This window comes from Centroberyx affinis, unplaced genomic scaffold (assembly GCF_046629955.1).
Source record: "Centroberyx affinis isolate AG114_WGS23_722 - 3 ecotype Tasmania unplaced genomic scaffold, CSIRO-AGI_Caff_v1 ptg003533l_1, whole genome shotgun sequence".
Classification (NCBI taxonomy): Eukaryota; Metazoa; Chordata; class Actinopteri; order Beryciformes; family Berycidae; genus Centroberyx; species Centroberyx affinis.
In genome coordinates this window covers 53138-78885 of record NW_027281476.1, presented here as the reverse complement: position 1 = coordinate 78885, position 25748 = coordinate 53138, and the positions used below count along the sequence as shown (strand labels likewise).

Here is a 25748-nt window from a genome sequence, read left to right as displayed (position 1 = left end):
TCAACAATCAGCTGCTTCACAACTTCTGCTGTGCTTCACCCCAGTGTTTAAACGTTAAGCCTCTCTCTCACACGCCTTGTACATTATCCTCACATTCACTTACAGCATCTCTTCAGCCATGCATCTCTTTCATCAGTAACAACTCCCGCTGCAGACTCTCCAGCCATCTTGAGCCTGTGCTCCTTTTCCACCTGTCTCCTCTGCTGCTGCTGGATTAGAGGTGTACGATTACAGATTCCCAAAATATTTCTGGCCAGAGAAGACCATGCCGGATGGGAAAAGAATGAGGCAGGCTACCTGCTGTAGCTGCAACTATTTCTCAACCCTTCAAGCTTAGAATTTAGGTTTGAATAGTAGAGTGTAGAAATAGTAGAGTGGTAGCTTTTGTAAAATGTCCATATTCTGCATCTATTCTGCATTTTTCCTGTGATAGGATTGCATGCTTTTTGAATGCAATGAAGATGAACACAAAAAAATGTCTTTAGAAACTGGTTACTTAGACCATTCAGTATGGCTCAATGCACAATTGTGAACCGAATTTTTAGTCAAAATAATTTCTCTAAAAAGCTAAATCTGCAGTCACTACAAAGCTTGACTGTGTTCTTTTGAACCAGATTTGTACAGATAAGGTTAAGGCGGACTCATCCATTTCTAAAGCCAAAAGTCTGTGCAATAATCATTCTGTAAACCTTCTTGCTTTACAATTTGTCACCAAGCCCTAAACAAGATATCTTTTCATTATCTTCAGTGGAGCTTGAAGTTGTGCAGGGTGCAGTCTGAGCTCTTCTTCAACTGTAGAGTCAAAGCATCAGTGTTTCCCTCTGATTTGACTGTGCATCCTGTTCTAACAGACAGTGAGAGAGCTGACTGGCAGCCAAGGCAGAAATTGATTTATTCCTTGCAAAACCATGGGAGGCAAAATTAGCCAAGAAACTGAAATATGCCCCTGTGTGTCTCGTCACCATCTCAAATCAGTTGAAATGTATTGTTGAATTCTGCTTTAGGACATGTACTTAGAGAAAAATCATTGACAAGCTTAGACATGGGAGCGTGACGAGTGTGAAGTGAATGTTTTTCATTTTGTTGAATTTTGCTTAAAAAACTCCCTTGAATTTTACGATGAACAACGAATTGATTTATTCTGTGAAAGCCAAATAAAAAAAAATGCAGCTGCACAGTAGATAACCATTTTCATTTCAAATCTGTTCAGTCAGATTCATGGACTTTTTACAATTTTGATTTTACAATGTTGATGCAATCCAATGAAGGATTGGTCATATTCATGGCATGTAATGTAGGTCAGTGTGCTCACTGAACATATCCACAGTCAGGCTATTGTAATGTGGTGAAGAGTAAATAGTATTATCTCAATTGATCAACATGAAATAGAATTGACCAAACACAACACTGAACAGTAACAAACGTCTCTTGCTGACCGCTACAAGGGCGGCTTTGTTGCTGGGCCTGCTAACTTGAACTCTTAGTAATGCATTCACACTGATGTCATTTCTGCTGTCGATGCAAGTCAGCTCCATGCTGTGTGCAAGTAATGGGATTACAGACTTTGCGAAAATAAAAATGGCCATTACTCAAACTGACACAATTCACAATCAATGAAGCAATGTACGCTGCAGTGTAAGCTGCTGCAGAATCCCTGCACCCTGCACACATCTGTGCATCAGTATGGCACACCGTATTCCCTGAAAATGCACTAGTCACTAAAAATTAGCCAATAGTATTTATTTATTTGTATCTGTTTTATTTACTAGTCACTATTTTGCCAGTTATTAGCCGCTACTGTAATCTACTATAAAATAAGTACTAGTACTTATTAAACTGTTACTAATAAAAATAGGGAAGTGACTAGTAAAACCCAAATGAGCCACTAGTAGCCTACCTATTAAATTAGAACTAGTAGCCTATCTATTATATAGCAACTACTACAATAGTGACTAGTAGCTGGCAGAATAGTGATTAGTGACAAAAAGATAAGCACTAGTGGCTCATTTTTAGTGACTTGTGCATTTTAGGAAATAAATGACAAAACGGCCTGCAATACAAATACTAGTGCTGCAGTATTTTCCAAGCAATATGGCAACATAGTAAGCATGGGACAAGTGGGATTTCTACAATAGCTCCGTTTGCAGCCAACTAGTGTCTTTTGGTTGACTGTTGTTAGTATGGGAGGAAGATCCTTAGTCTTTGTTTAAGTATGTGTGTCTTGACTTCATGTCTGTGTATATATCTCTGCTGGGTCTGTCTACCTGAGCTCATAAAGTATGTTTCATTTTTTGGCAGGTTGTGTTCTTTCTGTGCGAGTTTCCATTGGTGTCTGCGTTCAACCAGTGTGCACCTACATGTGGTGCGCATACGTGTCTGCGTGTGTGTGTGTGTGTGTGTGTGTGTGTGTGTGCATGCGTGTGCATGTGAACACTTGAATATGCAGCACACGTATAGGCAGGTTTACATGTCTGCATGTATGTTTGCACGTATGCCTATACCTATTGGATGAGCAAGTGTTTGTGTGTGCACACCTATGTGTTCACCCACACACGTGTTTCTGTGTCTGTGTGTGTGTGTGTGTGGGGGGGGGGGGGGGGGGGGGGGGGAGCAGCTGTGGGCCCTGTGTTTGAACTCCAGCTCACATGGGCAGAGCGAGGGAGGGCCGCAGGGTGAGGAGGCGATGGGAGAGGGGACTGATGCCCGACAAACTCCCCATCTCCCTCTCCCCTTTCATCTCCCTCTCCCAGCATCAAACAACGGACTCTTCATTCGGGCGTCTTTGCGCCGCCCCCAGACCCCCGAGGCCCCCACCCGTTCACGCCGCTTAATTCAATGTTCCGAGAAAAACTCATGATTGGAAAGTGACTTTTTTTTTTCTTCCTCCTTCTCCATATCTCCTCCTAAGAAGCATCACCCTTCTCCCTGCTCTTCCTCTCTCTGTTTTTTCCCCTCACGTCAAAACAGCTTCTGTCCTATAAACACACAGGAAGGAATGCTTAGGTCAAACCACTATGGTGAATGTAAAACGACACACAAGGGTTAATAGCACAGAACTGGATTGGACAGAAAGTGCAATTTCCTTCAAAAGAGTGTTCTTGAATGACGGTTACACTTAAGATGCCAGCCATAGAGAATCTGACATTGTTGGCATGGAAAAAAGCATTTGTACACTGCTTGACACCTAATATAGAGCACTTTGAATGCAACTTCAATCTCTCTGTAAAGGTGCATAGAGCATAGTACCGTCAGAAATTGGAAGTAGCCAAGCCTGCTTTTCAGGGTTAGGGCTAACCCTAACCCTAACCCTAACCCTAACCCTAACCCTGCGGATGAACCTTGTCTACAACTTTGATGCCAACCAAATGTCCTCAACCAAATGTAAATGCATATAACAGAGAGACTGGCTTATAACAAGACTAAATATAAAACACCCGTATCTGTTTATCTGTGATGTGGTACATTTCAACAAGTGCCTCAGTTGGTTCTTATGGGTGCAACACACCAATGGCACCCACTGTAGCTCTAGTCCTAGTGCAAAAACCCATTCTGCCCTAGAGCCAATAAAATGGAGACTAAGCAACAGTATTCAAATTGAAATAGATCAGAAAGAAAGCACAAAGCATGTGAAATGTACTTACTGCCCGTTGCAGCCACTGCATTCCACAATACTGAACACTTTGTCTGCCTATTGACTAGTTCCACAAAAAGCTCCCATAATCAGTATAACTATTGATATGAGCTGAAAGGGAACCATTATCAAACCTTGGGCTGATAATAAGACATTAAATTTGCAAAGACCAAATTGGGCGACGTTTTCTTTATGGGGAGAAAGCACAACATCTTGATGTTTTTCACTTAAAGTAACTACTAAGTATAGGTGAGTATTTTGTTCATCAGTTGCTCTTTTACTTGCACTTGAGTGAATTTCCACACTCTGACTTGAGTAAATTTGAACTGTTGCAGGCAGTACTGCTACTACAGTAAAATATTTATGTACTTTTTCCACCTCTGGTCAACCTCCTTCATTCCTTTATTGTTTGTGGCAGATAAAAGAATATAGTATGTAGAGATGTGAAATTCTAAGAAATGCAGATATTCCAGCCCATGCAATTACAAGCACCTGACATGCACATCACCAGACTCAGCCAGCAGCATGTCGAGCTAAATCAGATATTTAATGAGGATTTTGTCTTGTGTCTTGGCACCGTGCTCCACGAGGAGAAACAGACCAATAGACGGTCATCAAAATTGAACATTTTCAGCGGGGCAGATCATCGCTGTGTGACGCCGGTGTCCCAAACAGCAGCCAGACATACTGCAGAAACATCCCAACAAAGGACAGCCTTGTTCCCCGCTGAATTCTTGAACATCATTTTCTGCATTTTCCTGCAAATGACTCAATCTCCACGTCCCTCGCCTCTCATTCCGCCCAATTATCATTTCTCAAGCATGTACCCTCCTCCTACAAGGATGGGTTGTTTGGGAGTTTCCAAAGCTTACCATGAAATCGGCTCATACGCGTACATAAGTGTGAGGGGTTTTAGTGCCATATAGAAACACAATGAACACACACACACACACACTCGCTCTGCGTGGCCTTTGGAAGGTGACGCAGATAGATGGAGAGAGCGGTGGCTGGTGATGGACTCGGAAGAATATGTGAGTGATTTTGCTCCAAGAGGGAGAGAGCGGACAGTTGGGAGGGACACAAGGCACCATTGAGAATTCTCTTTCTCTTATTCCTCCTGCGTCTCTCCCTTTTCCCCCCTTCTCCTCTTGTCGCAGTCACAGCTGCAGCAGGGCTCGGATATTTGTGATGAGAGAGAGGGGGAGAGAGAGAGAGAGAGAGAGACAGAGAGAGAGAGAGAGAGAGAGAGAGAGAGAGAGGTGGGGGAGACCCAGGGAGGGAAGGAGAGAGAAATAGAAATGGAATAGTGAAGAAAATGTAAAGAATGAAAATTTAAAAGACAAGAAATATACTGCTTCATAGGAGCAGAAAACATTGGCACTGTGGCTGCAGTAAGAGTATGTATCTGTGCCTGGAGAAATAATGGATGTCAAACTGAATAAATGGTGTGAGAGGTCAAAGGTCATGTATAACTCAACAGATTATTCACAGTTATAACATGACAGAGTCAGGCTTATTATGGCCAGTTGTGTAGATTCACAGTTAAAGACACTATAGGTTGTGGTGCCTTTAAATTAGATTACATTCATACTCCTGAAGGCTACAACTGAAGAACTTTATTGCTAAAGGAAAAAAATGACAGCTACTCTTACAAAATGATTGATAGCACAAAATTAAAACAACGTATGTCACCTTTTGAAGGATAAGTAACCTCAGTCCTTGGTCAACAAAATAATACTTTATCCTTAATGCTTAATAATGCTTTTCAAAGTGGATAACTCAACTCAACTCAACTCAACTTTATTGTCCCACTAAGGGAAATTGGGTTTGCAGCCATGGTAAACCAAGCGATCCACAACATCAATCAACAAAACAGAACAAAACAACACAACAACACAACACAACGCAACACAATACAAGATCGTGACAGAGGGACTCCTCACAAGTGCCATTGTACAATAAAGGTCAAAACAATAGATTAAGCTAGTGTAAAAGGAATCTCCATATAATCATAGTCCCTATAGTTCAATGATTATTTGGAGTTCAGCAGACTAATGGCTACAGAAACAAAAGATGCCTTGATTCTCTTAGTCCTTCCACCCGGCACCCTAAAACGGCGGCCTGATGGCAACAACATAAATTCACCATGTAGGTGGTGATCAGAACAGTCCAGAATGACTCTGGTCTTCCCAAGAACCTGTGTATGATAAATGTCAGTGAGCTGGGCCTGGCTCACTCCAATAACTTTGCTTGCCACTCTGGTAAGGCTATTAAGTTGAGATTGCCATACCATGCCACAATGCAGAAAGTTAAGACAGACTCAATAAAACTCAGATAAAAAAGAGTCATCATGGTATTGAAAACATTAAAAGAATTCATTTTCCTTAAAAAGAAAAGACGTTGTTGTACCTTTTTAAAAATACCATCCGCATTGGGTTCAAAACAAAGCTTTCTGTGAATAATAGTGCTGAGATATTTGTAGTTTTCCACTAGTTCAATATCAGAGCCTTTAATGACCGTCAAATTGGGGCTGAGTGATGACTTTCTAAGGTCAACAATCATATCCTTGTTTTTTGTAACTGAATGATGGATTTCAGGTAATGATTTTTCCCCCCAAAATGGATGTACAGCATTTTGGAAATTAGCCCTTACATTGATTCTTAGTTTGGTGAAAATCCATCTATCTATAGTTAACAGGCAGCACAAACTCCCACACATCTGCTGACGAGAGATCTAAAACTACAAACAGCAGCATGCAGTCAGTCTGTGGTACCAACAGGCTTCTGAGACTGAAAAGCAGGAAACAGGAGCCGAGTTATCAAAAACAAGTACAAGGATGATTATAGAATACCAGCAGAGATCAGCCACAGGTAACTAAACTCTCTCTCTCTCTCCCTCTCTCTCTCTCTCTCTCACCTGGGACCCTCACCCCAATAAGCCCCCCACCCCCCTCATATCAATTTCCTTTAGATGTTCCCCCTCACACAATTGGAGTAACTAGATTCTTTCCTTTGGCTGCCCAGTGGAGATATGAAGCAGAACGCACAATGGGCCATTCATTAAGCTAGCAATGCAGTCCCCCCCCCACCCCCCACCCCTCCACACACCACACACACGCATCTCACCCCCAACCACCCCCCCCCCCCCACACACACACACACCAGCACCATCGGCAGCACCATCCCCTCTTGCCTCCTCCTTGCCCCATCTCTGTATAGCCCTCTGCCCACACACACATACATACAAAACAAATCTCTCTATAATATATCTGCATGCACACATAAGCATGTAAGCACACATACACACACACACACACACACACACACGCATCCTCTCACATAAACACGCACAAACAAATGTGCACACACACACACACACACACACACACACACACGGCCACACATATACATACACACACACACACACACACACACACACAACATCCCACCTCACTCCCCAGCTGCAGTGGAAGCCCGTCCAAGTTCTTGCCCCCCCTCCACCCTAACCCCCCACCCACCCACCCACACACACACACACACACACACACACACACACACACACACACACACACACATACACACTACAACTACCAGTCCTACCCCCTCCCCGACCAGCAACACTGAGAGAGAAAGACGAACACAAAAGAATAGGAAATTCGGTGGTATGAGCACAAAGGCAGGATTCATGGCGGGAGACAGACATTCAAGAGGGGGGACCTATTTAAACGTAACACAGCTGCATCAATTTATTAAAAACGATGGACGGAAAGAAAAGAAAAGGTCAGGAAGGTCTTGTGGAATGCTGAATTATTTTTATTAACCCTTTGAAGATTCCTCGACATTTTAATTGGGGGCCGTAACTGATATTTATCACTGTTAGGGAGGAATCTGTGAATTATACTGGGTCAACTGCTTAATTGATGTTAATTCTGGATTACAATACATGTAAGGCAGCAGGGTGGCCTTCAAATCAAAGACCCTGTGTAGGAAAGCATCCGCCCTGCTGAAGTGTCCTTGAGCAAGACACTGAATCCCTACCAGCTGCAGTGCCAACTGTGACCTCTGACCTCCCTATAAGGGGAAAGCGAAAGGAGAATTTCCACAAGGGTATCAATCAATTGTCAATTTTGTCAAGGAACTCAAACCTGAATGCTACACTTATCACAAAATATAGCATAAAAAATATATGTTGATTGTCAGATGCTTCGGGTTGCAATAAAACCCCAACCTGCTGATTACTGTTGCAAGGTTGACTGATCTACTTCAACGGGAAATACTCACACACCTGTTCTCTCCTGCGCAGGTGCAGGGAGAGAGGGAGAGAGAAAGAAAGAGTGATTGAGTGAGAGAGCAACTGTGTGTGTGTGTGTGTGTGTGTGTGTGAGAGAGAGAGAGAGAGAGGGAGAGAGAGGAGATGCATGTGTGTTTGTGAGAGAGTGAGACAAAGAAAAAGGGTGTGACTGAGAACAGTTAGAGAGCAGAGAGTTTGGCTGCTTACTGAGGAGAAAATGTGACAGCATCACATATTTTAAGATCTTTATTTACACCAAAACCCAGACTTTTCGCAACACTACACTCATCTCATCTCATTCCATTTCTCTCTCTCTCTCTCTCTCTTTCTCTCTCTCTCTCTCTCTCTCCCTCCCTCGCTATATCAGTTGATCAGATTCCCTCTTTTTGTGAGAGAGCAGGAATTCCCCCTGGAATGTGTTTGCCCGAACCAGAAAAGGGCAAGAGTTCCCTCATGGAAAAAACAAAAGAACAAAACAATAATGCTTTCCGTCTTTCTTGGAAACTTCTGCCCTTTCTGCATCTTTATTATACTTTTATATCTATACTCTTCTTGGATCTTTATTTCCTACATAACATACAGTATATTTATACATCTATTTTACATTACAACCAGTTGAAACGGTTGAAAGGTTTGTCTTCAACCTAAAAAACAAGTCTGCTGAGAGACTCTTAGCACTGAGATCTATACGCTAACACCACACCAACCACATGACTAACAGATAGGATTAATGGATGTAGATATGAAAACAACTGGATGTATTTCCTAATTTTCATAATGCAAAAAAGCTTTCTCTATCCCTAACCTAAACACCAACTTAGATGTAGGCTGTTTTAATATGCTGAATGTAAGATTTTGTAATTTATATATTGTTGTGAAATTGGCTGTGATGACATTTTAATGTTAGTTTAAAAAAAAAAGTAAATTAATTAAGTCATGCTTCAAAAGTCTAGAGTATAGGGGAAAAACGCAAAACATGCTGACAGAAAGCAGTTCATAGTAGCTATAAAATGTAGCACCAATAGATAAAAAACCTCCAGTGTTGCTTGCAGAAGCATTAGATACACTAGGCCACTTTGCACATTGGTAGCTCCAAATGGCAGCGAGAGGTAACTGTTTGAATAATTGGAACTCCAATACCCAGAAATCCTGCAACGTGACTTCAGTAAACTGCACACAGCTCGCTCATTTTCACTTTATACCAAAGGAAACCAAAGGGACGAGAGAGGAAAAGATCAAACGCTTTCTCTGCTGCTGTTTAGGACACAGTTTGGATTTCACTATGAAGTTTTGATCCATCACTTCCGGTGTGTGGAGAAGAGTCCATACCAGACACTAGAATTTCATTTGGGCAAATAGGCCGAAACTACAGAGTCTCCATTAGGGAGGATGGGACGCTTTTCACTGTCGGAGCCCCAGTTTGTGATTTATGCTGACAGGACAGGTGTATTTTTACATAAAAATCTTACTTATAGTGCAGCTTTAAACCTTTTCACATTTAATCTCAGGGTTCATTAAAATATCTTGTCACGTATTGACCCTCCAGCAATCAGTCTAGGCCCTGACCCACAGTTTGAGAAACCAGGGCCTATATACATGTTGCAAGACATACACAACCGCCCCCATGACTAAAGCTGATTTTCTCCAGTGTCTCTAACTGAAGCTTGCAGGGGGATCTGTCCCGTCCCGGGGCCGAGGGGGGCGGGGCGCTCTCCGCCTCACGGTCACAGGACCGTGTGTCCCGCGTTAGGCTTCTGCCGCCGACCCATAACCTCTGCTGTGGTCACGAGTCCTCCTGACCTCTCACTGTCACCCCAACAGCTGCGTGTATATGTGTGCATGTGCATGAGTGTGTGTGTGTGTGTGTGTGTGTGTGTGTCAGTGTGTGTCAGTCTGCTGGAATGTGTGTATCTCCATGTACGCTCCACAACAAACTACATCATCTGTGTCACATGGCAGGAGACATGTCTGTTCCTCAGCCTCTCGCTCTGTATTATCTGCCTGTGTGTGTGTGTGTGTGTGTGTGTGTTCATGTTCATGTCTGTTTTTATTTGTGCAAGTGATTTTAGTCTTTCTGCTCTGTGTTCCTTGTTTGTATTGTTTTTTAAATCTTTTGTGCAGCACTTCAGTCAACAATGGTTGTGTTAAATGTGTCTTACAAATAGAAGTGAATAGACTTGACTTGACTGAGGACACTTTTGCGAACAGAGACTAAAAGGCTGTAAATATTTACTCTTCTGGCACATGGACACATGCCTTCTACACTGTGGAAATCTCAGTTGCCAGAGATTCCTGTCTGAAATAACAGCCAGCTTTCAATTCTTATCTGCTCTTCGCTTCAGTGCAGCAAAACTCTGCTGCTCTGTCTTGTATTTGGTTTCACCAGCTGACCAACAAATGCCAATATGCTAAATAATCTGCAAAAGCCCAAACTGTCTTTGTTTTCTCTCTTCACATTACCTGAAGGTCAGGGTTAGTGGTAAAAACTGTTGTGATCTGCGGCACAGGCTGAGCCTCAGTAGTTACAGTACTGAGAAATAGAATATATATTCCTCATTTAAATTAAATCAAGACAAAGGAGAGACATTTTTATGAGTAATTAATTGTTCATTATTTGTGGGTAATTTGTTGCATATTCATTAACATACCTTTAGTGACAATGACCCTAGAATTTGGTTTGATATCAATCTTATTACAGAAAGTATGTAGTGTAGTCTCAATTGAATTTTATTTAAATTAAACTTTATTAATGTAAACAATAAATAAAAATCTAACCATCCCTCTCTATTTTGTAGGAGCAAGTAAGATATACAATAAATCACTGACTGCAAATCATTTTTAAAATCATCTACAATCTAGTATCATTTGACTAGATTTGTTTCAAGGCTTAGTATTTTTCTCACATCTTAAAGGTTATTTCAATTAATTTAGGCTATTATTCTACTATGTAATGTACGTTTAAGCTACTCAACGAATTTTTAGCGTCATTATTTGAACACAATCATACATTTTATAATAACGTTACTTGTAACTGTAAAACTGCACTACCAAGCTGTTGACATTGAATTAAACTATTCCCTTTATTTTTCATTTATTGAGGTTGAACTTTATAGACTAATAAGGCGTCAACACAAATACTATCCCCCCCAAAAATAGAACTGCATTGTAATAAGAGTGAATAGAAAAATATTATACAACAATGCACATTGTTTAATATGTTGTTTTAATAATGGTTTGCGCCATGATAATATCACAGGCAGCTTTTCTATGGAAATCTGCCATTTTTATTGAAATTATAAAGGCCTTTATTATCATGATTTACAACACTAAATCATTGTATGATAGGCTAATAGACGGCTTTTATTTTACATTCTTCCACATGCATTACATGTAGGTCTAAATCTTTTTTCAATATCTACCTTTTCTATTCTCTCTTCGCTTTGATATGAACTTCATTTCTTCCAGTGTAAATAAAGTGTGTGCAGGCTGTCGAGACATTCCTCATTCTGAAGGTATTTTCCGTTTCACGGGGGATTTATTGGGGAAATTATTAGGCAGGAATAAATGAATGGTTCTCCCTTCTTACGACTCTGGGACAATTACTTATTCTAGTATTTGTTTCAACGAATGACAAACATAATATAATTATTACGATATTATTCGATTTTGTTCAGTGCTAGACATCATGCCCAACACATGCAATTAGACCTAAATCATGGCTAATCTCAGAGACCAATACATTTCTCTCACGCATATTGTGGCCTTACAATAGACTTTACATCAGCTGACTTTTTATTGTCTTATCTAAACCTCATTAATCATTTCCCTATGTGACATTCTGGTCTTGTCTAAACCCAGTCAATCCATTCCCCTGCTCACACCTTCATCACTTGCGCGCACACACACACAAAAAAAAAACTCACTTCAGTCTGAGGCCGGACCACAAATCCCCAAGTGAAGAGCAGGAAAGAAGTCCCCGGAGCGGCTTTCTACATGTCCCCGGTTTAAAGCTCCAGGAGCCGGACAGTCCCGCCACAGATCCCCGGGCAGAGGAGCCGCGGTCCTGGAGCATTTTGCCCTGCTATATGTCAGCGTTTGTTGAGACGCGGACAAAGAATGGGAGTAAAAAGGGAGACACAAGCCTTTTTCCTCTTTTCTTTTCTTTTTTCATATACACAGAACTGCTTTTTGTTCCTCATTTTTTCATTTAAGGGGGTAATGGGAAGGGGGGTGCTCGTTTTGATCACATGATTACAATTCACCTGAGATAAAACAAAGGGCGCAAAGAAAGGAGGAGAGAGGGGGAATGAAAGAGAGGGAGAGAGGGAGAGAATCAGACAGAGAGATGCACTCATGGTTAGGATTCCCTTATCACAGTCAACATTCATGGATAATGAAAAAAGCGGTGATTTTTTGGATTGGGGGGCAGCGTGTCGCAAGGAGGGAGATACAAGGGGTCATTGTTGGGAAGAACAGCGCTGGTGTTTGTATCCGTGCGGCCCATAATGTTCCCTCCCGTCTCTCCTTTCTATATTTTCTACAAATACTGTTTGGTTTCAGATGTGCGCTCTGTGGATCTAAGTGAGCGCGCGCTGATGCAATTATAAATCTCACACGTGGAGATGAAGAGGCGCACTGTTGGATGCGGCTCATTCCGACACATTCACTCCAAGGGCCAAGTAGGCCTGTTTGAGTTTTACCTACACACACATGCAGTGGTGGATAGATGGGTAATATGACCTCCAGTCAGTCACCATGAGGGAAAAACCACCAGTATAAACAAACATCAATTATATTTCCAGAAACGCACTGATTTATGCTTTTCCCCTTAAAAACCCGATCTGTAAACATCTTACATACGTTTGATAAATACGTTTTGCTTTTATTATGATGCATTGGTACTATGAATTTAAATCCTAAATATATATGGTAAACTGAGTTTAAGTGACTTTACCCTCCATTGCATCCCTGATTATAAACATCCAGTAAACCAGAAATCTGACATGTCCCGTCGAAGGAATATTATTTTTTTTAGTACAAATGCAGATTTGATGGGACTGTGTATATTTCAAGTATTTATTTAGATCAATTCTGTGCGTAAAGGTGCGTAAAATCTGAGTGCTGTTCTCTTTTAAGGCAACAGTTTTTCAAGTGGATACATTTTATTATATTTTGAGAACCTAACAGCAGAGGACCAAATATAAACTGGTGTAAAGTAAGTAAATAAAGACAGTCTGTGTGTCAGTGTGAGGCCCAGTTTGTCCTCCTCTGCTCCTCTACAGGGGGCAGGAACAGGGACGCTGATTCCGCCACAAAGCTTTAAAATTTCCCCCCGACCCCTCCGCTAATTAGGCCGCTGTTCACAGGGATCAAAAGAGGAGACAAGTTTTAAAGATGCGTGTCTCTATCATGTGACCGACAGTGACAGCCAGGAAGCTGTGTTGCCCCCCGGGGCATCTTCCCAAATCTCAAATCAATGGCAAGGGCTTCTAAAAATATCCAACACTATAAAATCATCTTTGTCCATTGGTTTAAATGGATCACATAGCCTCAAGAGGAGTTAATTCACCCTGATTGAACCAGGAAAAATGAAATGTTGATCCTCGAATAACAGCAGAATAACCAGACACAGATTTGGATTTGATTTTGAGAAAATTATAGAATGCACAAATTGTATGTGACTCGGAAACATAACCTCCGCCAAGGAGGTTATGTTTTCGGTGCCGTTTGTTTGTTTGTTTGTTTGTCTGTTAGCAGGCTTACGGAAAAACTACTGGCCCGATTTTCATGAAACTTCGTGGAAGGGTGTAGCATGGGCCAAGGAAGAACCCATTCAATTTTGGAGCGGATCCGGATCCGAGTCACGAACAAGCAATAATAGCACGAACCTTGGCGGAGGTCTGCGCTCTCCGAGTGCCCTTCCAGTATTTATATGTTTTATGTTCTTGTTCATTTGGAATGAAAGGTATGGACTAGCCTATCTAATATGAAAATGCACAATTTTAATTCCAATGAACTAAATTCCCTTTCTCAGTTTGTATGCTGAAGGTAGCCTGGTTGAAATGCTCATTTTGTTTTTTGGGGTTTTTTTTTCTAAAAAGTGGCAAGATTGCCGCAACATCTCAATTTTCACACCAAATACAAAGCCAGTATAATTTCTTGTAGGTCATTTGTAATTTGTGGAATCCATCATGCGAATACGAACGTACATACAGAATATGCATTTTATTGTGGATACCATAATGGCAGCAGGCATGTCCTTTAACCAAATTATCACAATAGGCCAACTGGGTCAAATTATGTGCAACATAAAAATACCGCCACAGGTGGATAGACTTCACATATGCAAAACTATGTGCGTAAAACCTCGTGCGCAAAATTCATGCATAAATCACAAAGGAGATCAATTGCATCCAACTTTAGACTAAAAAAAATCAAGCCTACAGTGTTTTTTTATCTTCATTTGTTAGAAATATCACAAGTTTAGAAATTACACAATTATCAGGTACCCTAATATTAGAGAGAGAGAGAGAGAGAGAGAGAGAGAGAGAGAGAGAGAGAGAGAGAGAGAGAGAGAGAGAGAGAGAGAGAGAGAGTCAAATAATCCCCAGCCAATCACAGTTGCCAGTCTTGCATCCGTGCAAGTTTGCTGCTCCTTTAAGACTTTCCCCCCACTTTTTTTTCTCTCTCAGCCTCATACAAGGGAGCTCTTTAAGCCCCGGTACCGGCACACAGAGCAGGCATTCATAGATGGGCAGCGCGAGCGAGGGGGCTGGGGAGCGAGCGTCACTTTGGAGACTCGGGAACTCACGGATTCTCGTGCTAAACCGGCGACCTCCTTTTTCATGACTGAAGTAAGGCGCTTAGCATTTCCAACTCTTTCCTCTCTGTTGCTGCTGCTGCTCTGACTGCTTATTTCTTATTCTGGTCGGAGTTATAAATTGTAGCCTATCTATGGAGAACCCAGACTCGCAGTTAGAGATGTAATACTATTACTAATGATAATTACCATGATTATTATTGTTACACAGAAAAGGGAGGGTTCTTCTGAGTAGAACCGTAATGACTCAAAGAACTTGGTTTGTTAAAATAATCAGAATAAACAACCCAGCGCTGTTTTTAAACGCATATTTTGCTGATTTGTAACATTTGACGCATTTTACACGGTTCTATGTAGAACCATTTGAAAATAGTGCTATAAAACCCTTTCAAGAAAGGTTCTTTATAGCACCAAAAGGGTTCATTTACAAGGTATAAGCCTAAAGAACCTAAAGAGTTTTCTGGTACTAACCCTCTTTGATAAGAGTGATAATGATAATCATAATGTGGTTATGATTATTATTAATTCTTGGGATGATTTTCCTGTTATCGTGTCAGTGCAACGAATGCTCATTTTCAGTGCATTCCTGCGATGATTTCATTTTTGTACATCTTCGATTAATAAGGTTTTTGATAGTCCTCCAGCTTAGTTTGCCAGATAATTAATAATTCATATTGCTCTATAGGTGGTTTGTTTTTACTGTTCGACTCCATCTCTAACTTTATGAGGCTCCAAAAACTTTTTTTCCCCATAAGAATAAAAGAAAATTGCTAAAGAAGGCGATCTGTCAAAGAAGAGTGAAGCTATGAGTCAATTATTTTTAAATTGTCTTTATGTAAATATTTAACATATCAGCCTTATAACTCGAACAGGAATTGGATCCGGAGAGAAACTACAACGTATTGTCTCTCACTATTTGTCTATTAGCCTATTATTACATTTTTGCATTTTAGATTACAATGCACGGCTTTTAATTGAATTTGTGTTACTGTCTTGTTAAGTGGAGTGGCCTATATTTATAGCCTATTCTTTTGGGGCTATTTGGGCTAGATAACATCATAAATATAAGCTATTGTAAAACTAATTGAAATAAACAGTGATGAAAAAAGGAAAATATTTCCCAACAAGCAAATTAAGGCCAAGTTATTGTTAAGTCAAGCGGCGATAATGAGTTCTCTTTCACATTGCCGTAATTCATTATGGCACACTAAATGCGCTCAGTGATGGAAAATTAGCAACAAATTAAGCATGATTTGAAGGGGGTTTAGAAAACAATCTATATATTGTGAACAGATAATATATTAGATAAAAGTTGTCCAGTGTGGACGGACAGAAATTGGCATGCAGCTCCTTGTAATCAGAGGATAGACGAGCTACTGTCGCCTCTGACTCAATTCCTTATTCACTCACTTTCTTGTTCCTAATTTGAGCCGCAGTCTGATGAGAGCAAAACATTATTTATACATAAATGTGTCGAGTGACGAAAGAAAATCAATCACCACTCAATCAAAATGACTGTCAGTCGTCGCTATATCATTCTTCCATAACAAACGGTTACATTATATTCAGTTGCAGTGTATGGCAACACGTGCGCAATGACGCATTGGGTCGTTTACGCACGATCTTTACGCATTGTCTTTCCACAGAAGAGAGGCAAGATGACACAGTCTGTGAACTGCTACGGTCCAGGTGGCGAGCGAATAGTTTTTAATGCGCCGTGGACAGATGGTGAAGCTGCTGGAACTGGATACGACTCCCGCTGTCACTTTGATGTTAATTAATGGCTGGTTTTCAGAACATAAACTCATCAAACCTTCATTAAGACTGTGATTGAACTGCATAGTCAGCCGAATTTCAACTAAACATTGTTTCTCAGGTGATGAGATGGTAAATTAAAGGTGGGTTAACTAAGACCAGTGGGTGAATATCACAGGGCAAACTACCACCAATATATACTGTATATAACATTTCCTGAAAATCATTTATTTTAATATTTGTGCTTTTACTTTACTAGACATTTACTATGATGTATACGTTGAATTTACGTCTTAAAAATGTATGTCAGCCTAAAAAAAAGTGGGTAATCTATTCCTCGCATAAAAAAGTGGGTGACCTGAGTTTTAAGTGAATTTACCCTCCTCTAATCCTGGCTCCCTCTCCCAGTTACTGCAGCACAGTGAACCCACACATGAAAAATACAGACTATCACATTGACAAGCCATTTCATAATGTCATTGGACGTGGGCGAGAACGGGTGAGATTCCTGTGATTTTTGTTGCAACGCGATACCAAGGTGGAAAACAAACCGGTGTTGTTGAGGTTCACGGGAAGTGCGCTGATTTAGAACGAGAAGGTCGAGGCAGCGTGTTGATTTAATGCACCAAACAACGCCACATTTTGCTCCCCCGGTAGACTCGCCCCTATGTATACTTTGACAAACAGACTGTGTCTAATTCACACACGCGTATAGACACGCAGCAGCGCGGGGTTTATATTTCCAGCGCCAGCCCGTGTTTATCCAAGAGCTGCCGAGTATAAATCCAAGGTCTGTGCTGCTGCGGGCTCATATTATTCCAACACTTTCTCTCCGGGGAGCTTGGAATAACTGCAAAACCTTAAACAGTAGCTTGTTAGGGCGACGGAGGCCTGGGCTTGGAATAACACAGGCACTGCGTTAGTTGGACCAGGACCTCTGCATATAACGTGTTGCACATATAGGCCTGAATTCATTCATTCTCGTTTATTATAAAAATCTATAATAAGTTTTGTGAAGACTCAACCACGCCTTAATGAGAAGGAGCTATAGATAAATTACATTTCGGAAAGCTTCTATCAAGACAAAACTTGAAGTCCCTATGGATATACATAGGGGATAAAACTACTTCTAAGTATAAGATAAGGTCACTATAAACTCACGATTAAATACCACAGACACATCATAAGGCCCTAAAGGAATATTATAGGACTATTATGATTATTTTTCGTTAGGGACTTATATTTCTACAACTGAATACACTTAATCTACTGGATCCATTCATCAATTCAGCTTGCCTCTGGTTTCCCATATATGGCAGTAAACAAATGTGAAATCTTCTAAATCGTGCCTTCCCACTTCCCAATTCCCAATTCCCACTTCCCAGTCGGCCGTGTATTCATGGCGTTTAAATTAATCACTTTCATTGGTGTTAACTGGGTATGGCAAGGTGTGGCACTCGCCAGACCTCAATCTGAGTGAGTCCAATTTTGATCTTAGTTTTTATCATTATAATGGCAAAGATCATGCAAAATCACCAGGGGATTTAGTTGGAAGCCACATCTTAAAAAGGTCATACCAGAGGAGCATCCAGGACCAATAGCCCTAGTTTGGTGACACTGACCAAATAATAACATCTCGTTGCCAGAAATGCAGTCATCATGTCTTGGGTGAAGTTTTGGAACTGACGCTTCTCATCACTTTGTGTCTTTTCAGGTCCTCACCAGTTCATATCGCACTGATCACCCGCAGGACAAACCGAGGACAGAGAAGGGGAAGTAAGGAAGGAATTGAGACTGGGTGGGCTTGGCGCAGAGAGGTGCGAACCGGCGAGTAAACTGGGGTCCGAGGTGCGCACTGAGCCTATGATACCAACAACACGGATGGAAAGAACTTTAATGTGGAACCCTAATAGAGTCCTGCAGCGGAGGCTGAGAGTAGAGACAGACTGGCAGTTTATACAATAGAAGAGAGCAGAGGGAGCCGAGAGGTCAGACAGCAGTCAGCCTACACTCAGCCAGTCTAGCTGTCTCCTTCACTAGAGGAAAGCAGAGGAATAGGGCGCGTGCCAGCAGAGCTGAGCGGATAGGAACAACAGTAGCCTTGCACCCTCTGCGCACCTGGAGGCTTGTATCTTTAGGAAGATGTCCGGAGAGGAGCAGAGCTTATCGGACGTGGAGCTGAGTCCGGGGGTCTCGGACGACAGCCGCTCCCTGTCACCGGGTCACTCCTCCGGTGCCGCCGGCGGCGGGGACTCGCCTCTTCACGGGCAGCAGCAGCCCCAGCTGGCCGGTCTGGGCGACAGCGCGTCCTGCGCGGCGGCGGGCAGGTCCTCCGGCAAATCCGACGACGAGGAGGACCGCTTCCCCATCGGCATCCGCGAGGCGGTGAGCCAGGTGCTCAACGGCTACGACTGGACCCTGGTGCCCATGCCCGTGCGCGTGAACACCGGAAGCAAGAACAAGCCGCACGTGAAGAGGCCCATGAACGCCTTCATGGTGTGGGCGCAGGCGGCGCGGAGGAAGCTGGCCGACCAGTACCCGCACCTGCACAACGCGGAGCTCAGCAAAACCCTGGGGAAGCTGTGGAGGTGAGGGAGGCGCTTCATCTGGACGGTCCAGTGCTGATACTCAAACTATTATCAAGTGACTGTTAGGGGTCACTAACAAGTCTACTGAGTTTCAGGAGGCAGGGGCGTTGTTAGGATTTCTGAACATGAGGCAGTTAGGAGGCATAGTGAGGGGGTCCAGGGGGAAAAAAATTAATTTCAACAGCAAAATCAAATCTGGTCCACTTTGACCATACACAGGTCTTAAATCAAGCAGCATACATCTAAAACTTGATTTATAATCTCAAAACATTTGGCCCGAAAGAAAGCCTCTAGCGATGCCACTAGTATAGATATTCACTGTCTTGGTTAGGGTTAATCTTAAGGTTGGGGTTAGGGACAGAAATAGGTTGAGGTTAGGGTTGGGTTTAGGAATTTGTGAATAATACATTTATTTTGGCTGGAAGAAGCCCGTAAGGTACTGGCACAACATACCAAGAGCTGGAAGCAGAATTGTTGGATCCAATGTATTTTCAGAAAGGAACCACCCTGTGCCGGGTTTAAAGTGGGTTCGGGGGCAGGGTTGGGTTTAGGCTAAGGTCAGGTTTAGGTTTAGTCTGCAGAAATACAGCAAATACACAATTGACTCTTTGTTGACCAACTACTCTGTCACCTGATAGTTCGTTGAGTATCAACATTGGACTAGCCAAATAAAGTGTTACCAGTTCAATTTTCAGAAGTATCTGCATCTGGATGAAGCAATCCTGGCATGTTGTTCCGACATTTCCCCAAATAATTAATAAAAAGATTATGTTTTCTAAGGTCACAAGTGCAAAGTAGGGCAAAGTAGTAGATCCGCAATCAATTGACCTTTGACCCCCTGTGCCCCAATTCTCCATTGTTTTTTCTCCCTTTCCTTCCTTTTTTACTTTCTACTCTTTCAGTCTTTCATGGATTTAAAGTCTTAAAAATTGCGAGTAAAGCTCAACTGATTCTGTTGTATCCCGACATAAATGTGACTTTGTCCATGAAGTCCTGACCAAATAACACAGTATTCCCTCATATAAGTTGATCTTATGGTCACAGCCCACCGGTTGAGAAACACTTGTCGAGAGAGGACGTATCTGATGTAGGGTGAGTGTGCTGTGGTCACATGTTCCTGAATCCAGGCTAATTTCATAGACCACTTAATTCTCAGCCATTTAGTCGGAGCAAATGGCTCCTGAGGGAATTACTGGGCTTTTTCCAAACCCCTCAGCTCAGTTTTACAGCTCAGATTGTTGCAGCACCAACGACAGAATGTTTTTCCATTCATTCATGCATTCAATCATTCATTTATTCATTCATTCACGCAGTGGTATATAGCTCCACACTCTCAATATACACAGCATGTAGTCAACATTTGAATGGTTTAGAAAATCAGACTGTATTTTGCCTCTACAAATATTGCACTTATTTGATGAACTGTATTTCAAAATCAGCAATATTCTCAGGTCAGCCAGAATAAAGTGAGTCTTTATGGCCAACATTGTAAAGAGCCTTTGCATTGTCAGATCGCATGCTTAAGTGTTGGGCCAGTGGTTAACTTCCCTGCCTCTGTGAACACATGTGCCACTGCTGGCCTCGGTTCAAATTCTGCCAGAACATCCTGTGTCTCCTCCGCTCCGTATCCCTCCTTCCTCGCTGCTTCCTCATACAGAATACTCACTATTTGTGGATGAGAAGGTCAGAGAGGGCTAATTCATTAACCTTGTAAGGACCATGGATTAATTTGATGAAGACTTGACCTTGGGCTCAGGCATGATTGGTTAATTGGCCCAGAAACATGATGAACTGGGAGACTGAGAAAGGTCAGGGTTTTCCCATGCCAGTCCTGCCAGTAATAGTTATATGGATCTTGGTTTCGTGTTTGCAGACAGGATGCATCTTTGGCCTTCATAATTGCATTACTGTCCAGCAGTCAAAACCCCCTGGCAGGCATAACTTTAGCTGCAGCTGTGCGGACGTAGTGGAGTGGGCTACCTGGAGAAAAACAAAAGGCAATTTGACACATTGCATATGCGTTAGTAAATGTATTAATATGCACTGAAAATGTATCACGTTGATTATGTGAAAAATATGTTGCCAATGAGGCATATCACTGTCATCAGGGAGAGATCATTTCGACCCATATGCCGTGTGTTGATATTCTTTGATGCTCTTGAATCCAGACATTGGCTCCTTAAATGTAATTTCCTATTCCATTAGCACACGGACCACATGCCAAATTACATAGGAGGATGTTTGATTGGTGCTGGTCAAGGTTATTGACCCCGTCCAGAATATTGAGCGTTAAAGAATTCAGCCCTGCATGTCTGTTATCTTAACGTGCATTTCTTAGTCTTCGCGTTACCAAACACACACGCTCTAAATGTTCTCAGATGACGATCATTTCCTTACACCAACAGAAAAGCTGCCGAAAATGGAGTTCAACACATTTTTCATATCACTCATAGAGTATATGCTGCAGCTTAAAACCAACAATGTGACCTAATGCGGTTCTGATTCTTGGTAGAAATGTGTCAAGAGATACCCCTATTTTTCATTCCATCAATAAACCCACCTACCTACATATTCCCTCTTCACCCAAGGCTCCTGAATGAGAACGACAAGCGGCCGTTCATCGAGGAGGCAGAGCGGCTGAGGAAGCAGCACAAGAAGGATTACCCGGAGTACAAGTACCAGCCGCGGCGCCGCAAGAACGGCAAGCCCGGCTCCGGGTCGGGAAGTGAGGCCGACGGCCACTCGGAGGGTGAGGTCAGCCACAGCCAGTCCCACTACAAGGGCCTCCACCTGGACGTGGCCCACAGTGGGGGAGCCGGGTCCCCTCTGGCCGATGGGCACCACCCTCATGCTGCAGGTGGGCCGCAGGCTCCCTCCCACCACCCCACTGACACGGCACTGCCGCACATAGAATAGTGTGACGCATATACGACCAGTCAAACGTTTGCACACACGCATTTTTCTTTATTATTACTATTTTTCACATTTTAAAATAATAGTAAAGACATCAAAACTATAAAATAACACAAATGGAATGTAAAAGCAAAGGCTTAGCATTTAAGCATAAGCCTTTAGATCAAGATGGCTTTAAGATAATGAAAAACATAGTACATTCAATCAGGTGTGTCCAAACTTTTGACTGGTAGTGTAATTATATGTAATAATAGATACACACCTATTCAAGTCACTGTACAAAGAAAAAGAAGTGTAACTAAATGTTTATTTTTGTGTCTCTACAGGCCAGAGCCACAGTCCTCCCACTCCACCCACCACCCCCAAGACAGAGCTCCAGTCTGGGAAGTCTGGGGAGGGGAAGAGGGAGGGTGCTGGGAGCGGCGGCTCCCGCGGTACAATGGGAGCGGAGGGAGGCTCGGGTTCTGGGAAACCTCACATTGACTTCGGCAACGTGGACATCGGCGAGATGAGCCACGAGGTGATGGCCAACATGGAACCCTTTGACGTCAACGAGTTTGACCAGTACCTCCCTCCCAACGGGCACCCGGGGGTGGGGCAGGGCGCCGGGGCGGGGGCGGCGGCGGCGGGCTCCTCGGCTTCCCCCTACGCCTACGGCATCTCCTCGGCTCTGGCGGCGGCCAGCGGACACTCGGCGGCCTGGCTGTCCAAGCAGCAGCAGCAGCAGCAGCATCACCCCTCCCCTCTGAGCTCGGACCCCTCCAAGGCCCAGATCAAGAGCGAGGCCGGAGGTCCCGGGGGGCATTTCTCAGAGGCGGCGTCGGCGGGGTCCCACGTCACCTACACCCCCCTCAGCCTCCCCCACTACAGCTCCGCCTTCCCCTCGCTGGCGTCCCGGGCGCAGTTCGCCGAGTACGCGGACCACCAGGCCTCGGGGTCGTACTACGCCCACTCCGGCCAGGCCTCGGGGTTGTACTCGGCCTTCTCCTACATGGGACCGTCCCAGAGGCCGCTGTACACCGCCATCACCGACCCGGCCAGCGTGCCCCAGTCGCACAGCCCCACGCACTGGGAACAGCCCGTCTACACCACGCTGTCCCGGCCATGACAGACACCGAGACCAGAGGGCGCCGGCGCAGGTTCGGCCCCTATGTCCGACCCACAGAGGAGCAGCAGCAGCGGTGTGGGGGGTGTTGGGGGTGTTGGGGGCGTTGGGGGTCTGGGCTGGGGGGAGTGGACAGGCACTGGGGGAGTCGGCTGGGGAGGCAGGAGGGGAGGAACCCTGTTCTGGTCTTGCCCAGACGCAGAAAGGCCATCACAGCCCAAGGATGAGCTTGGAGCTCGGCGCTTTTGAAGCACGGTTGATCATCTGGGGTAACACAGTGTAGTCAGAGAATGTATTACTTCAAGATCGAAACCGTGAAAGAAACCTTTGGGGGGTTTGGATCCTCATTAAGGAGGCTGTGACAGAGTGAGCCAAACTCATTCTATATTAAATGGTTTTATGGTATCGGAAGAATGGAGTGCCAAACTAGTTGGCTATAGCCCATTCACTTCTCAGGCAAGTTTAACCTGGTATCAAACAGATGTTAGTTTTGTATTGTTTTGGTAATCAATATAACAATATTTTATAGCATTCTGTTGTGGTTTCAGAGGCACATTTGTTCCTTATTCAATACAAAATATTGTTCTGTGTTCACTTCAAATACATTTTTTACACATGGTGAGGGCTCATGGAGCAAAAATGCCATCAAACCTTGATGAGGTTAAGAAGTATTCACGTTGTCAGAAAACAGCTAAATGATAAAATGATAAAAAATATATATATATCATTGACTAATATCAGGATAGCTTATTGAATGTGCTTGAAATTCAAAATATATATTCATGCATACAGATGAGATATGAGGTATGATTCTAGAGATGTTTTATTTGTAAGATGACCAAAGTTTTGAGACCAAAACTTTATTTCATATAGAGAAGAAACTGATTTTATAGATGTTTCTCCCAACATGACATCTGACACTACCTTAGATTATGTAGCAATTTAGTTTTCTCTTAGCTGACAACATTTGTCCAATGTGACTTATTGTACCTTACTCAAAACTGTATTGTACTGGTATCAACCTCAAGTTAATATTTTGGATTTTTCACAATATGGCACTGATGAGTGTGATGATTTTCAGAAGTATTTGATGTATTCATGAAGGACATTCATGATGATGGACAATTCTATTTATACTGTATAGATAATCCATTTTCATTGACCAAAACTATGGTCTCTATGTACCTTAGAATACATAATACAAACTTTTTTTTTCATTGTTTTAACAAGTTACTGTATTATTAATACTGTCAAATGCTTTTTGCCATTATTATCTCCACTGAAAGTCTGCACCACTGCCTTTGCATTTTCTTTGTGCATTCAAAATTTGTATATAGTACAGTATTCAATGTGAAATGTCAGATTTGTTGATTGTAGTTGTGTAATTTTTGTTACCATTTTAGGACAATTTCTCTGTGTGAGATGCCAATATTGAAACACAGTTGCCAGAGATTGAGCGAGTAAAAACTTCGATGTAGGAGTTGATAAGTTTAAAAAACATGAAATCCTAAATTTGCCTTGTCCTTACTGAAATGCCTGCAACAGAGAAGCCAACAATCTGTATGTCATGTTAAAAACCTGTTTGTTTTTTTCAAAGGTTCAGACTTTATTTTATCACCGGATCAGTTGCTCACTTTGGGAAATTCGTGTCTGTGATGTCTCATCTGTATTTGGTCTCTATGGCTGACTATGTTTTGGCATATGGAAAGTAATCTCTCCCCCTTGCATCCTTAACAACACGCCTGTAACTCAGGTTTCATGTCCTCCACCTTGGAACGTGAAACAATTACTCATTTTATTTGCTTTATTTTTATGTATATCACATATTCTGTATCACTATTTGACACAAATCCATACCATATGCATTTGGTACTGCTTGTTTTACTCTCTGGTCCATCAGATCTTAACATTCTTATTTAACCATGTACCTCCAGCACAAGAGGCAGAGCAGAGTTCATTTTACATCCTAATTGCTATGTGTGAAATACCTATTGTTGCTATGAATATTACATTTATTATTTATATTTGCTGGTATTTTGTTTGTGTGCGCTGTTCACTGTTTTTCTCCATCACGAAGAAAACATTTTGACTGTTATTGCCATTTTACTGTTTTGTATTTCCCACTCTTGTATAACTGCTGCCAGCACAGCGCAGCAAAACAACTTGTAAATAATAGCGGGAGCGAAAGCTGAAACATGTGACGATGACTAATGATCTTCTTCTCTCACACTAAATAAAGCTGTATTCTTTCTGCTTTTATACAAGTCTGTCTCCTGAGACCTTGTTACAATGGGACAGGACTTTAAAAGGATGAAAATAACTGTCACTAAAGATCATTTTCTGAATCTTCAAATTTTTCAAACAACAAACAAAATGTGTGGCTGATTATAGAAATATGTCTATTGTTTGCGATGACATTTTCACGCAGTGTCATTATAAATTATACAATGCCACAAAGGCGAGCGTCCATGGCATCCAGTGACTCAGTCAGTGCTTCGCATTCTCAGCATAATCTGTTCAACTGGGGGATAATTCAGTTTGGCCGGCTGGGACCGGACAATCCACAGCTCGCCATCGGCCATTAGCGGAGAGCTGGACATGAGTGACGATGCATGTGCAGGTACTGAATGAGACTGTGGGAGGGAT

General features: G+C 42.5%; 1 protein-coding gene across 1 annotated transcript; it reads left to right on the top strand.

Moving 5' to 3' along the window:
• Positions 1 to 18638: 18638 nt before the first annotated feature.
• Positions 18639 to 23105, top strand: sox10 (SRY-box transcription factor 10). The gene is made up of 3 exons (XM_071539957.1): positions 18639 to 19084; positions 21673 to 21941; positions 22324 to 23105. Exons 1-3 carry the CDS (start codon positions 18639 to 18641, stop codon positions 23103 to 23105), a joined length of 1497 nt encoding a protein of 498 aa, XP_071396058.1.
• The last annotated feature ends 2643 nt before the right edge of the window (positions 23106 to 25748 follow it).